General features: G+C 38.4%; 1 protein-coding gene across 3 annotated transcripts in view; it reads left to right on the top strand.

The window, feature by feature from the left end:
* The window catches only part of adam12b (ADAM metallopeptidase domain 12b), a 126,804-nt gene that overhangs the window by 8,191 nt on the left and 104,641 nt on the right, over window positions 1-13,972 (top strand). For all 3 annotated transcript variants that reach the window (XM_057848889.1, XM_057848888.1, XM_057848887.1), the window contains exon 2: window positions 11,106-11,215. In XM_057848889.1, the coding sequence (XP_057704872.1) occupies window positions 11,106-11,215 (110 nt within the window). The remainder of the gene's footprint in view (window positions 1-11,105; window positions 11,216-13,972) is intronic.

Genomic DNA, 13,972 nt, shown 5'->3' with positions numbered 1-13,972 from the left:
CAGGAGACCAAGAGAGGACAAGTTAGGGGGGAATGTAGCAGTATACACAGAGTTCAGGTGTCTTACTGAAGATGGTCCTGGCTCTGTAGTGTACATAAAATGACAAATATAACAATATCTTCTATATTATTCTAGTATCTTAATTTAATTATTAATTATGTATCATTAATTAATAATAATAATTATTATTATTAATTATTATTACTTATTACTATTTGTCTCTTAGCCACTGATATTGTATGTGTGGTGTGGCAGTGTTCAAGTTGATTCCTCACCTCCTTCAGTTGGGAGTAAAGATGAGGCTGGCTCATAAAGGGTGTCAGGAGACAGGGCTGCTGAGCCAGACGCAGCAAGAGGAGTTGTGCTTGTGCCTATTACAACAGGCGAGGGCAGAGACAACTGTTTTGGTGTGGAGAGCTTGCGAAAGGGTTAACCTGCTGTACTAATTAAATGTAAGCTAAAAGTGGAGCAAACACTAGCTAGCAAACAATTACAGTATTTCATTATGGAGTAGGCTTAGCCCCATTTAAAAACTTACAATCTCCACTATAGGCTACAGCTCCGAAGCCAGGTCCCTTCCTTGTTAACTAACTAAATTTAACTGATGACAAACTAAATTCAATAAATTCTTGACAAACTGGATTTAACCAGATTAAAAAAAAAATCCACACCAACTTTCAACATCTGTATGATACCAAAAAATGCCGTCATTATTTGGAATTCATGTTCTTGAATTGGTCAATGTCGCTCACTGAGGTCGGGAAAATCCCGTATTTCTTACGGAGTGAGCTGGGACCTGCTTCTGAGTTTTCTAATAGACGTCGCGTGAGCTAAAGTAACAGGTTAATTTTCAGCACTACACTGACACAATTTACACCAACCTTCCTTTGTGAAGTACTTTTCCCACATCCTGTTGGCCTTTTCTACCGCTCTCCTGCTTTGCTTTATTTTCTTTCCTCTTTTGATAGCCTAATTTCTGTTTTGAAAACATTTTTGATGTAGCCTACCGCACGCACAGTACTCAGAGTCATTGACTGGTGTAAATGTGCACCGCTGCTCAGCCTGTGCGCGGTCTGATCAAAGGAAGGGCGGACGAAACCAATTAATGAAAATACGCGGGGGGTTGCTGGCAATACATATGCTCTCTGGATGTTTACTTTTTGCCAAAAACAAAACAAGAAAAAGAAACCCTTCGTTTTATACCTTTTAAAATTACAATGATTAATATTTAAATTTGCAAACGATTACCTAATGCTCTAATTTTCTTTGTGGGCCCCCTCAGGCCATGGGCCCTTAGAATCAGTACCACTTTTCCCCCCTATACGGCGCCCCTGACTGCCTAACTATATTTATGAGTTCGTAAGTACATGCAGTGCCGGCCCAGGCCATTTGGGGGCCCTAAACAAAATAATGCCAAGGGGCCCCATATTTTTGGCCCAACATTTCGTCACAGTGTACTGTGAAACCGATACATGCAATCCAACCCATACGTCCATATTTTGTATATTAATCTGATTTTTAGTTTCTCTGCTCCAGAAGGATAAATTCCTTCCACATATTCGTGCATCTATTTTCCAAGCAAGTTTGAGCACCAATCATCAAAAAGCAGGTTCAACGTCACTCCCCAGGTTGCCACGGCAATGCACGCCACATTATTCATGATGCTCTATTAACCCTTTAAGGTCTGGGCCTATTTTGTCTAATTTTGCATGCCTTTGAAGTTGCCTTTATATTTCAAAGAAAGAATTGTTTACGATGGCCTGGTTTGGTCCCTTTTTTTGCGACACCTTGAACTTCATGTCCAAACTGTTGTTTCCTTCACTGACCAATTATAAATCATCATTTTGGGCCCAAAAAGACAAAAAATTCCAAAATCGTTTTGTCAAAATTTTTAATATTGATGTCCAATTGACAACCAAACATGCGTAACGAACCGTTTTGAAACTTTGTAATATTTATTCAACATGTTAGGATGAACATTCAACCAAAAAAAAATAGAATAAAGTCTTGTATTTGACAATTCAACATAAACAACAGGTATAGCCATTGGCGTTTTTTGCCTTTATACATGCTCTAGTCAAAACAGGTTATATACAGCAGACCAAACAGTGAAGAACAGTGAAAAAATATATACCATCTAACACAAAAAGTGTTTAGAGGCCATCTCTTAATGAGTTTAGGTATTGCGGCCCATCACCTGATGAAAAGTATGTACACACAATCAAGCTTCTTGAACACACATTTATATACACAAATTGAGAAGACTGATTGTGGGGGAAAAAAAAATATATATATAACATTGGGAAAAAAAGTATTTTCAAAAATATTTACAATAAACAAGTTAAAAATTTTTCAGGCATGGCACTCCGAAAAGCAGTTTCGTCCTGGAATTAGACACAGGGCAACATCACACAGCCCACACTTCCATGGGGTGTCGGTCCTCTTTCCACCCTTTCATTTTCATTTCACTTTACTTTCATTGTCACTATAAATGTACATGAAAAAAAGTCAGTATTTATGAAAATAATAAAGTATAAAATAAAAATATATACAGCAATAAATAATAATGGAAATCTATATGTATGACAATAGAAAGAATACCATAGCTGAATATGTGCTACATCCCTAATCTTCATATAGAAAGAAGAACACCACAAATTATAAATTCCTGCCTGGGATACACACAGTGCACGTACGACTTTGATCTGATATGCACATTTTATTATTATATACACAAACACACACTTACAGTATATTGCATCAAAATTTGTCTTGCAATATCAAAAGAAACTTTCAAAAGAAACTTTTTCAGCATAGAAAAAAAAAGTGAGTTGGCTTACCTCTGCTCGTCGATGACGTCACCCACGTGTTCAAATCCGTCACTATCTTCACTCGAGGACTCTTCCGAAGACGATGATGACGAATTTGGACCAGCCGCTTCCTCAAGTTGAGCAAAAAGCACAATTGCTTGCGCTAAATTTAGTTTTCCGTTCATTCTCAAAGTCACACAAAGTCGCTGCTGGATCCAAATGGCCGTCGCTCGCCACCTCGCTGCTTCAGAACACTCCTCCCTCTCGTTCGGTGGAACCTCGCACGGCAGTTATATTTATGAAAAAAAAAGGTATTTTGTGCTTCCACTATGACTTCGAAAGGGTTTGTTTGATTTGTGTTTTATTCATGGAGCTTCCGTTTTGAAAAAGGACAAGAAATGATGGAAATATAGACATAAACAAATGATCTATGCAGCGTTTTAATGTTTTTTTTGAGAGGACAATAAAACTATAAAACTTAAATGACAATATCTCACGTTTTAGTTGGTCGATTGACTTCAAATAATAACGAGAGTAAACCGCAACTTCCGCACTTTAAAACGAGACCAACCAACGGCATGTGGGTGACTTAATTAAAACGTGAGGGCGCTTCAAAGACGACGTGCGCTGAGGACGCGCCGGCGCATCCTTCGACTCTCAAGGGTTAACAACGTATAAAATGAGGTTACCAGATTGGGGGCCCCCTAGTGGTCAGGGGCCCTAAGCAGCTGCATAGTCTGCGTATAGACTGGGCCGGCCTTGAGTACATGTAAATTAATATACAGTACATACCAAGCACAACGCACCGTGTTGACTGGATTCATGTGAATGGGAGCGAGTCTCGTCATTTTTCTTTTTCTCATGGTCCATTGTCATCTTCCTTGACGGACATCCATTCTTTTTATGGTATAAAAAGTATTCTAATAATTATATAAATATATTTTCATTTGCACTTCTGTTTACTGCATTGCTTTTTTTCTTGTACTGTATTTATTGTACCAGCTCATCATTTTAATAATGGTCATTTTATTATTCATTTTATACATCCACTTTTCCATCTTTTTAAACATGGATGGATTTGGTTTAGTTTTTCTACATACCGTTAAACTTAATAAAAGTTAACACAAATCATATCAACACCATCTTAAAATAAATATGTTTTTATAGATTTTTCAAATTACAGGAAAGAAATACAAGCCAAATGTGGAATATATATTATTGTACTTTACGGGTAGAATTGCATGATCTGTTTAAAAAAATTTATATACAGTGCCTTGCAAAAGTATTCGGCCCCCTTGAACCTTGCAACCTTTCGCCACATTTCAGGCTTCAAACATAAAGATATAAAATTTAAACTTTTTGTCAAGAATCAACAACAAGTGGGACACAATCGTGAAGTGGAACAAAATTTATTGGATAATTTAAACTTTTTTAACAAATAAAAAACTGAAAAGTGGGGCGTGCAATATTATTCGGCCCCCTTGCGTTAATACTTTGTAGCGCCACCTTTTGCTCCAATTACAGCTGCAAGTCGCTTGGGGTATGTTTCTATCAGTTTTGCACATTGAGAGACTGACATTCTTGCCCATTCTTCCTTGCAAAACAGCTGGAGCTCAGTGAGGTTGGATGGAGAGTGTTTGTGAACAGCAGTCTTCAGCTCTTTCCACAGATTCTCGATTGGATTCAGGTCTGGACTTTGACTTGGCCATTCTAACACCTGGATACGTTTATTTTTGAACCATTCCATTGTAGATTTGGCTTTATGTTTTGGATCATTGTCCTGTTGGAAGATAAATCTCCGTCCCAGTCTCAGGTCTTGTGCAGATACCGACAGGTTTTCTTCCAGAATGTTCCTGTATTTGGCTGCATCCATCTTCCCGTCAATTTCAACCATCTTCCCTGTCCCTGCTGAAGAAAGGCAGGCCCAAACCATGATGCTGCCACCACCATGTTTGACAGTGGGGATGGTGTGTTCAGGGTGATGAGCTGTGTTGCTTTTACGCCAAACATATCATCTTGCATTGTGGCCAAAAAGTTCAATTTTGGTTTCATCTGGCCAGAGCACCTTCTTCCACATGTTTGGTGTGTCTTCCCAGGTGGCTTGTGGCAAACTTTAAACAAGACTTTTTATGGATATCTTTGAGAAATGGCTTTCTTCTTGCCACTCTTCCATAAAGGCCAGATTTGTGCAGTGTACGACTGATTGTTGTCCTATGGACAGACTCTCCCACCTCAGCTGTAGATCTCTGCAGTTCATCCAGAGTGATCATGGGCCTCTTGGCTGCATCTCTGATCAGTTTTCTCCTTGTTTGAGAAGAAAGTTTGGAAGGACGGCCGGGTCTTGGTAGATTTGCAGTGGTCTGATGCTCCTTCCATTTCAATATGATGGCTTGCACAGTGCTCCTTGAGATGTTTAAAGCTTGGGAAATCTTTTTGTATCCAAATCCGGCTTCAAACTTCTCCACAACAGTATCTCGGACCTGCCTGGTATGTTCCTTGGTTTTCATAATGCTCTCTGCACTTTAAACAGAACCCTGAGACTATCACAGAGCAGGTGCATTTATACGGAGACTTGAATACAGACAGGTGGATTCTATTTATCATCATCGGTCATTTAGGACAACATTGGATCATTCAGAGATCCTCACTGAACTTCTGGAGTGAGTTTGCTGCACTGAAAGTAAAGGGGCCGAATAATATTGCACGCCCTACTTTTCAGTTTTTTATTTGTTAAAAAAGTTTAAATTATCCAATAAATGTTGTTCCACGTCACGATTGCGTCCCACTTGTTGTTGATTCTTGACAAAAAAATTAAATTTCATATCTTTATGTTTGAAGCCTGAAATGTGGCGAAAGGTTGCAAGATTCAAGGGGGCCGAATACTTTTGCAAGGCACTGTATAATATGGCAAAAAATTACTTTAGCCATTTTAGGTAACCATATTTGAATATTCAACTGTGTAAAAAGAAAGTCAAACCAAGGCCGAGGAAGGAGGATTAGGGATTACGAACCCCTAATCTACAGGTGTAAAAAGTCATTTATAACCCAACAACTAATTTATGATAATAATAAATAAATACATTTTTCCAAATTTCCTCTCAGCAGCCAATGAAAGGATTGACTTTATATTGAATCAGAATAAGGCGTTGAAATTTTGTGAGCCACTTAGTCTTGTGCTATTTCACATTTGTATTTTCTGAATTAGGACATTTCTTGGGCAACACGTTGGTTAAGTGGTTAGCACTTTTGCCTCACAGTTCTGAGTCTTAAGGTTTAAATTTCAATTGTGTGGTGTGGTTGTTTACCTCCGTGTCCTTGTGATTGACTGGCGACCAGTCCAGTGTTTATGCTGTCTCATACAAAAGTAACCTTACCCATGACCTTAGGTAAAGATCAATGTAAAAACATGATTGATTCATACAAATTGCACATCTTCAGGAGCAAAGGCAAGTCCCACTGTAATTCAATTAATCAATCTGGAATGCAACAAGATTTCATAAAGCGGCCTGCATGACTTTACTTTTTATTGCTCCTTCTTTTTTAATTAGCCTTCAAACACAACATTTATTTGAGTCACGCTGATGCATTTCCAAACCCACAATTCAGCACATCAAATCCAGTTTTAATGTCGGCGCGCTTGTTTTATGGATTAATGCTTCCTCGTTCCCACCGTTTGAAGTTGATGGAAATTTAGTTATGACTTGTCTTCAAAAAGGATGGGAGACTATTTACGGGCATGTCCTGACTGTGAATGGATATAGGACCACTGGGGAGGACTGGGATAGTAAACATCCTATGTGTTGAGGCAAGAGTGTACCACTGAACTCTCAGTGCACTCCTTTGCATTAAATTTGCCACACATTCCTGAAGATGCTTTACGCTCGCATCCCAAGCTTGACACGTTTTTGTTGTGGAATCTCAGAAAACAACATTTCTTCTTTAGCGTTCTCCCTCACTTTCTTTTTAGACACACTCCAAAAAAGCATAGGGCAGACGATACCGCCGTTTCTCTTTCAGGCATAAATATCTCAAAATGAATGTTTGATGTGACCCACATTTTATATTGAATGTGTATTTTTTCTAACATAGGACCATGTGCCATAGCCAGGGCTCCAGATTAACATTTTTTACTGAGAGCACAGTGGCCCCTAACGTAAAATTTTAGGGGCCCAAGCAGAAGATTCAAGGGCGCACACTGTAAATCGACATGCAAAGTTTTCCTCTTAATTTTCCCTGTTAAACCAATAAATTCTTTAGTAATAAAACTACAAACTTAGGTATCTATATTTTATTCTCTATCAGTTTTGACTTCAACCAGTATACTGCTTAAAAATTAGGTTTAATATGGGAATTTTGTCCTATTTCTGTCACCGTCACCTGGCACTACAACCAATCGGTAACGGATTTATTGATCGACAAATCACCTGCGAGGACATTGGCCAATCCGTAGATTGACTTCCACATGCCACACATTGTCAACATGGAGGAACATATCGTTTTAGCAGTTTGCGACCAGCACATACTTTATGATACCTCTTGGCATTTTTTCCGGGACTTAAATAAAAAAGCAGCAGTATGGGAAGGCCCTCAGAAAAGACTTGAAATTTTAAAATGTTCTCCAAATTCATAGCTAATCAGGGACGGGCGATGACGCAAAGGCAGAGAGTGGTGCGAGTTTGTCCACTGCAGTCGCATAGCGCCCCGTGTGTTGGCTTTCAGCTCATCATTGATGACTTTCACATTTCGTATCGCTGATCGCCTCCCGTGTTTCGAGCCCGAGTCTGACTTATTTCACCCGTCGGCCTCCTTTGAAACAGTGCCGGCGGGTTTGTTGGAAAAAAAGTAATCACTTATTGTCCTTTTCACAATTGTTCGCAAGTGATGTCAAGTTTTCGCAATACCCCAATTATAACCTGCGCCACACTGAGTCCATACATCCTCCGCCTTCACCTTCTTTTTCTTCTGTTGTATTTTCCCTTGGCAAACCAGCTCGTTACATTACCCTCAACTACTGGGTTTAACCATGAAGGAGTTTGTTGCGCATTTACAAGTGGATGAAAAAAATACTTGCACTGGCTCTAATTTTAGTTGCAAAATGCGACCATTTGGTCACAATCTTGAGCCCTGGGCTCATTCCCGGATGGACGCTTTCAGGCATTCAGAGTGAGCGTGCACGCTGATTTTGGGTGGACTCCAAAATTCGATGACAATTACGTGTTCTCAATAAAAAAGTTAATTTAAAAAATAATCATAATACCGGAATTTCCCGAATATAACGTGCACTTTTTCGAATGCAGCGATCCGTTGCTGAACATTACGGTACATGACGTCACCATTTTGTTTCGGTAATACTTCACTCTGATTGGTCGAATGATTTCGTCTGTGTTAAATTCTGCTTTATCGCTCTTCATAAGCACAGAATTTAGTTTCTTGAACTCATTTGAGTCAACGTTAATTGCAACTCGGACCATAACAAACGTAACACAACACAGACTTCCTGTGTCCGTCAACTATATCTGTCCCTCGGGAAACTCAAACCCAAATAACAATAGTTCCTTTTGTTACAGTAGCGATGCGCTCGTTCCGATTTCCGACTTCGGTCCTCACTTTTATTTTACCGCATCAATCCATGGAAGAAACATTTATTCATCATAATGAAACGATCAAGTTATACAGCAGCCTTTAAAAGAAAAGTCACATCTGTTTTGTTTTCTCCTGGATTTTGGTAAGTTGGAGAAGTTGTCAGATCATATTATTACCGTGCATATTGTCAGTTTACGGTAATGTTTTGAACTACCAATGTGCTATGCTTGTGCTGTGTTTCACCAGTTCGTAAAATGATATTTCTGTATCAGTACACAAGCTCTGTTTTCTTGTATTCTTCTATTTATTGGTGCTAAAATTAGGGTGCGCGTTATACACGGGTACAGTAATTTTCCCTAGATTTTACAAGTAAATTTGGGGTGCACGTTATACACGGGTGCGCCTTATATTCGGGAAATTACGGTAATTTAAAAGACCTTTGTTTAAAACTATAATAAAATACTTTCTATAAACACGCATCATTGTTTAACCACAGACTATTTTCGAAGTTATTTTTGGTGCGATGCACACCGATCTCTAAACTTGCAGTGTTCCTTTCAAAAGTTTAACAATGTCTTCGTCAGCCCTAAGACAACGCAGCTGTTGCACATCAGGGTACTTACTTGACATTATTTCCTTCATTCTTCTTTACTGCAACACTGAATAACAAGAAACAATAGGAGCGATTAAGATGGCAAACTGGAAAGACAGCTCGCTGTTGTCGTTTGACAGCAGGGTCATCAATCTGTGCATCTGAAGCGGAACATTACTAGTGTATTCAGACAAAAATGTGTACCGCTAATTATGTGACTGGGTCGCTAGACTGCAGATTCTGCTACCATCACATTACCAGACTTCTGCGTGTGTCTGAAAGGGGATTTAGTTGTATTCATCATGCAATACACACAATTTGTTCATGTATCCTATTTAACTCATTCACTCCCATTGACAATGATAGACGTCAATCCCATTTTGACTGGAAATGATCTATGCCAGCCCTTTCAAGCCGAAATTGGTTGGACGTCTATTGCAGTCAATGGCACTGAATTAGTTATTGGAATGGGTGCAAAAACATTTAAAGGCTTCTCTCTGATACTGTGGAATGGGTGTTTTCACCTTGAGTTGTTTCCTAAAGGCTGTGGGTTTTCATATAGTCAATGGTTTGAGCATCTATTATTGATGCTCTTTGTGCTACAATTGCATTGGTTCATTGGGATTCAGCACATTTCCAACTAGCTCTTTTTCACTAAACTCAAGTACTCCATATTTGATGGCCTTGAGTTTCTAATATACACTGGAGAGCCACTTTATAAGGTACAGCTGCACCATCTGATGAGATCCAACAGATGAGTTAGATAACAAAGCTCAGTTTTGATTGACATTTGCTTAAAGGCATTCTTTCAATAATACAGTAGTATCTCAAAGGTTCAAAATCATTTGTTTTTATTTCCCTCTGAACCCCAGAAAATGGAGGGATTTCATTCCTCAATCTGTTACACACGACAAAATGCGATAGACATCAGTTTCCTCTTGTGCTGTCATATTATTCTGCCTGAAAGTTTCTACATTTCAGCCTACAAGAACCTTGCTGTGAAGTTTCACTGTATCTAGGGGGTGTAAACAAACAATTTCATGATGACAAGAAGATCAGATTGATTCTGTAGAGCAGTGTTCTCCAAACTATTCCACATAGGGCCGCAGTGGGTGCAGGATTTTGTTCCAACAAAACAATACGACACCATTGCATCAATCTGGTGTCTTACAAGCGTCACAAGTTGATTGCAGTCAGGTGCTGCTTGTTTTAGCGGAAACCTCATTGGTTGAACTGTATGTGCTCGATTGGTATGAACAAAAACCAGGACCTTGAGGACCACTTTGGAGACCCTGGCTGTAGACAATTATGTAATGTATTGTGATATTACAAAGTTTGCCACAATTCAATTCAATAGCCATGGATTGTTTTTAATACGATAAGAACATATTTTACACAGTTAATTACTCATTTTCCAAAACAAATATAAAAAACAGTTAAAAAAAAAATATTTCAATGAAAACCATTCTTTTTAACAAAATGGCATATCTAAAAGAAGACAATATTCATCAATGTTTTGTGTTTCCATCGATATAGTAATTGGATGAATAGAGCTATCTATCTGGGGAGAACATGCAAACTCCATACAGGAAGGTAAGAGCGCGGAGTTGAACCCTTGATCTCAGTACTGTGAGGCAGACGTGCTAAGCACTCAACCACCATGCCGCTTTCTTGAGTTATATTGTAATGTAATTATAATTTAACAGTTCTTTTACTTGAGATATTAATTTTGACCAACTCAACCCACCTCTTTTCACGAGTTTAATTCAAGCTAGTGAAGGTCTGAAATGATATCTAAATTGTAGTTATCGTTTCCCTTTGAGTGCCATTATGACTGCGAATAATAGTCATCTATAATAATATTTTCTGAGACATCGGATAATTAATCGGACCTTTGTTGACTTTGATTGCAGTTTATATTGTTATGTGTGCATTATGTTCAAGTAATTAATTCATTCACTGTCATTGACGGTGATAGAGGACTGCTCACTGCCACCCAACCACTTCAAATGAGTTTGTAATTTGACGCACTGGTATTTGTCTTGTCATATTTTATAAAACTGCTCGGTGTTGAAGTCATCGCTCATGTCGAGGTCATGTGTTGTCATTGTGTTTAATAGGAAGTGCCTCTGCTAAGGAGCAGCCAGCTCAAGCAGAACGCTACGAGACCATTGTACCTCTACTGCTCACGGGCCACCATAGCAGACCCCTCAGCCACCTGGAGTCAGGGGTATGTACTCGCAAGACCATTTTGACACAACACATCAAAATAGTAAATCAAGAAAAATACAATTGTCCTTTCCAATTTGTTGCTTCTGCCAAGAATCCACTTGGAACAGGGTGTCTGCAGATTTTTTTTTCTCTTTTTATACTATCGCTCAAACCGGAGAATTTGTTTGAGTCACAGTGCTGCGCCACAAAGAAACAATTCAATGTGTGTTTGAATTTTAATGCAGGAATTCTTCTTTAATGGATACATGTGCATCCATTTAGAGTGTTTCAATTTGACAGAAAAGCGGTCGTGAGTCATCACTCAGAATTTTGACAGCTGACTTTATATGAAGACGTCGTGCCTCCTCTGTCAGTAATTTTCCTTTTTTTGTGTGTTCAGATTCTCCTCTCTAATGTTTAACAAAGTGGTTTTTATCTAGGCCACTGTTAAGCAAAGTATGGCACGGGGGCCTTATTCATTATTCAGCCATCAGCAGTCTCCCACCAGTCCTCACTATGTTTATGAAGTCTAGATGAAAAGCATTAAAAATACAAAGCAATTTTGACATTTAATACAATTTTTAAACTGAAACATTTCAGATATTTAGATGAAAAGTTTTCTTTTTATTGAAATGGTATATCTAAAATGTGATGATGTTTGCCTTTAGATCTACTTGATTGGATTGTTGCTTAAAGCAACACTAGGTAACTTTTTAACCTTTATAAAATATTTTCATCACATTTGTGATGATATGTTGACTGACAACTAGCTGAACAACACCTCTTTTATATCTTGAGGAGGTCTGTATCACTTTCACCAGCACCAATTACCTTTGAGGAGAGTGGAAGGAACCCTGTCACACAAAAAAAAAAACCCTACAAATGTGCTGACTTCTTTAAAGCATATGTCACTTCCCCCTTTCCCCATTCATTATAATGACGTAAGTCGATTGTAATGCTTTCGCGCAAATTCTGAAAAGATGGCAGAGCAACAGCAACAAAAAGTTTTGTCTGAGTAGGAAAAAGAAAGGGCGGCTACCAGGATATACAGAATACGTAAGCCGGGCTTTCACTCGCTAGTGTAAACCCCCCCATCACCACCACCACCACCACCACTGACAGTCATTACCTGATAACTTTTCATCCTGAAAACAGCCGCTGGAAACAAAAATGATTTTTAATCCATCTGCAGGCGACCATCATTTTACGACGATATGCTGGTGTGCGCTGGTCCTCATGGGAAATGCAGCGCTGGCCCTCATTAGGAGTGGGAACCTCAGGGCACCTCACGATACGATACGATTCGCGATATAAGGCTCACGATGACGATTCTCTCACAATATCGCGATACAGCTATTATCACTATACTGGGCAAAAAAGTCAATATATGATATTCTACGATACAAGTGTTAAAAGGGAAAAAAAGATATTTTGAAATAGAAAAACATACTAGTGTAGTCTAATTTTTCTTTTATGCCAGACAATAGTAAGTGTTTTAATTACCTGGCATGTTTCGGCGAACACTTCCGCCTTCGTCAGAGGGTCCAGTAATTAAATCACCTACTATTGTCTGGGATAAAAGAAAAATTCGACTAGTCTATAATTGTACGCAAAATTAACTCAATACAACAACTAAGACAAAAATACTGTTTAATGAGTCGTTTATTAAATAGTGACAACTTTTTCGTGCAACATTGCTGTAAAATATAAATCTCTTTTCTTCGCATATGACCTTTGTTGCTACAAGCATTGGTTTGAGCACGTCCATTATCTGCTTCAGCATTTGAGATGTCGGACTCAGTCAGTCACATTCTTCCTCACCTTAAAAACAACAACAAAAAAATCACTACTTAATAGCTTCTGAGTTGAAATCCTGATTTTTTTGTGTGTTGGAAGCATTGAGTGAATTAAAATAATTGCAATAATTACCCATTTTTAATATGTAGGCAGTCTACATTAATTAACATGCACATCAGCTTATATATGTTGGAAGCTATTCAAAGCATTTTTATAGCTTATTGTATCAAAATGACAGTAATAATAGTTTGCGTAGTAAATTAGATGTAAAGTGGTTCTCAAATAATATCAAATAAATCGGTAATTAATGTAGGCTTGTTTAATATTCATTTCCATCCAATTTAAGGTCCTGGTTTATTTGATATTATTTTACAGCAAATGTCATCAAAATAATCTATGTAAATTAAAAAAGAAAAAAATTAGATTGCAAAACTTTACCTCAGGTAATAAAAGCGAAGCAGTGATGGCAGGTTGTTGCTAAAGAATTATGGTGACCACTTCGTCACCAGCTGCAAGTGGCTGTGCAAATTCATTGTTTTTGCAGTGTACCTTATTTTTGGTGGACAATTCTTGCAAACAGCAAAGTCCATGTTCACCTTACTTCCTTCCTTATTAGTGTAAAATATAAAGTGTGTCAACACGTGTGCTGTATAAGAATATTTTTCTCACGTTTTTCCTCCACCATTGTCACTCAACTTTTTTTTTCATCCCACTTCTAGCTTCATCTCTTCTTCTCTAGACGACGTGCGCGGACTTTACCTTAACCGCCACTCTTGAGCGCCCCTAGCGGTCCGCCAAGGAATTGCTCAACAAACATTGAATGAGCAGTTTACAGCGCCCATACTTCATGGTCAATATGTCAAATAAAAGTATCGATACTTGGCGGGAGCATATCGATAATCCATCAGGTTGAAAAATATCCCAATATATCACCGTATCAATATATTGTCACACTCTTAGTCCTCATTGGAAATGCAGT

This window comes from Corythoichthys intestinalis, chromosome 10, assembly GCF_030265065.1.
Source record: "Corythoichthys intestinalis isolate RoL2023-P3 chromosome 10, ASM3026506v1, whole genome shotgun sequence".
NCBI lineage: Eukaryota > Metazoa > Chordata > Actinopteri > Syngnathiformes > Syngnathidae > Corythoichthys > Corythoichthys intestinalis.
The sequence above is the reverse complement of the archived record's forward strand: the minus strand, read 5'-3'. Positions and strand labels throughout refer to the sequence as shown.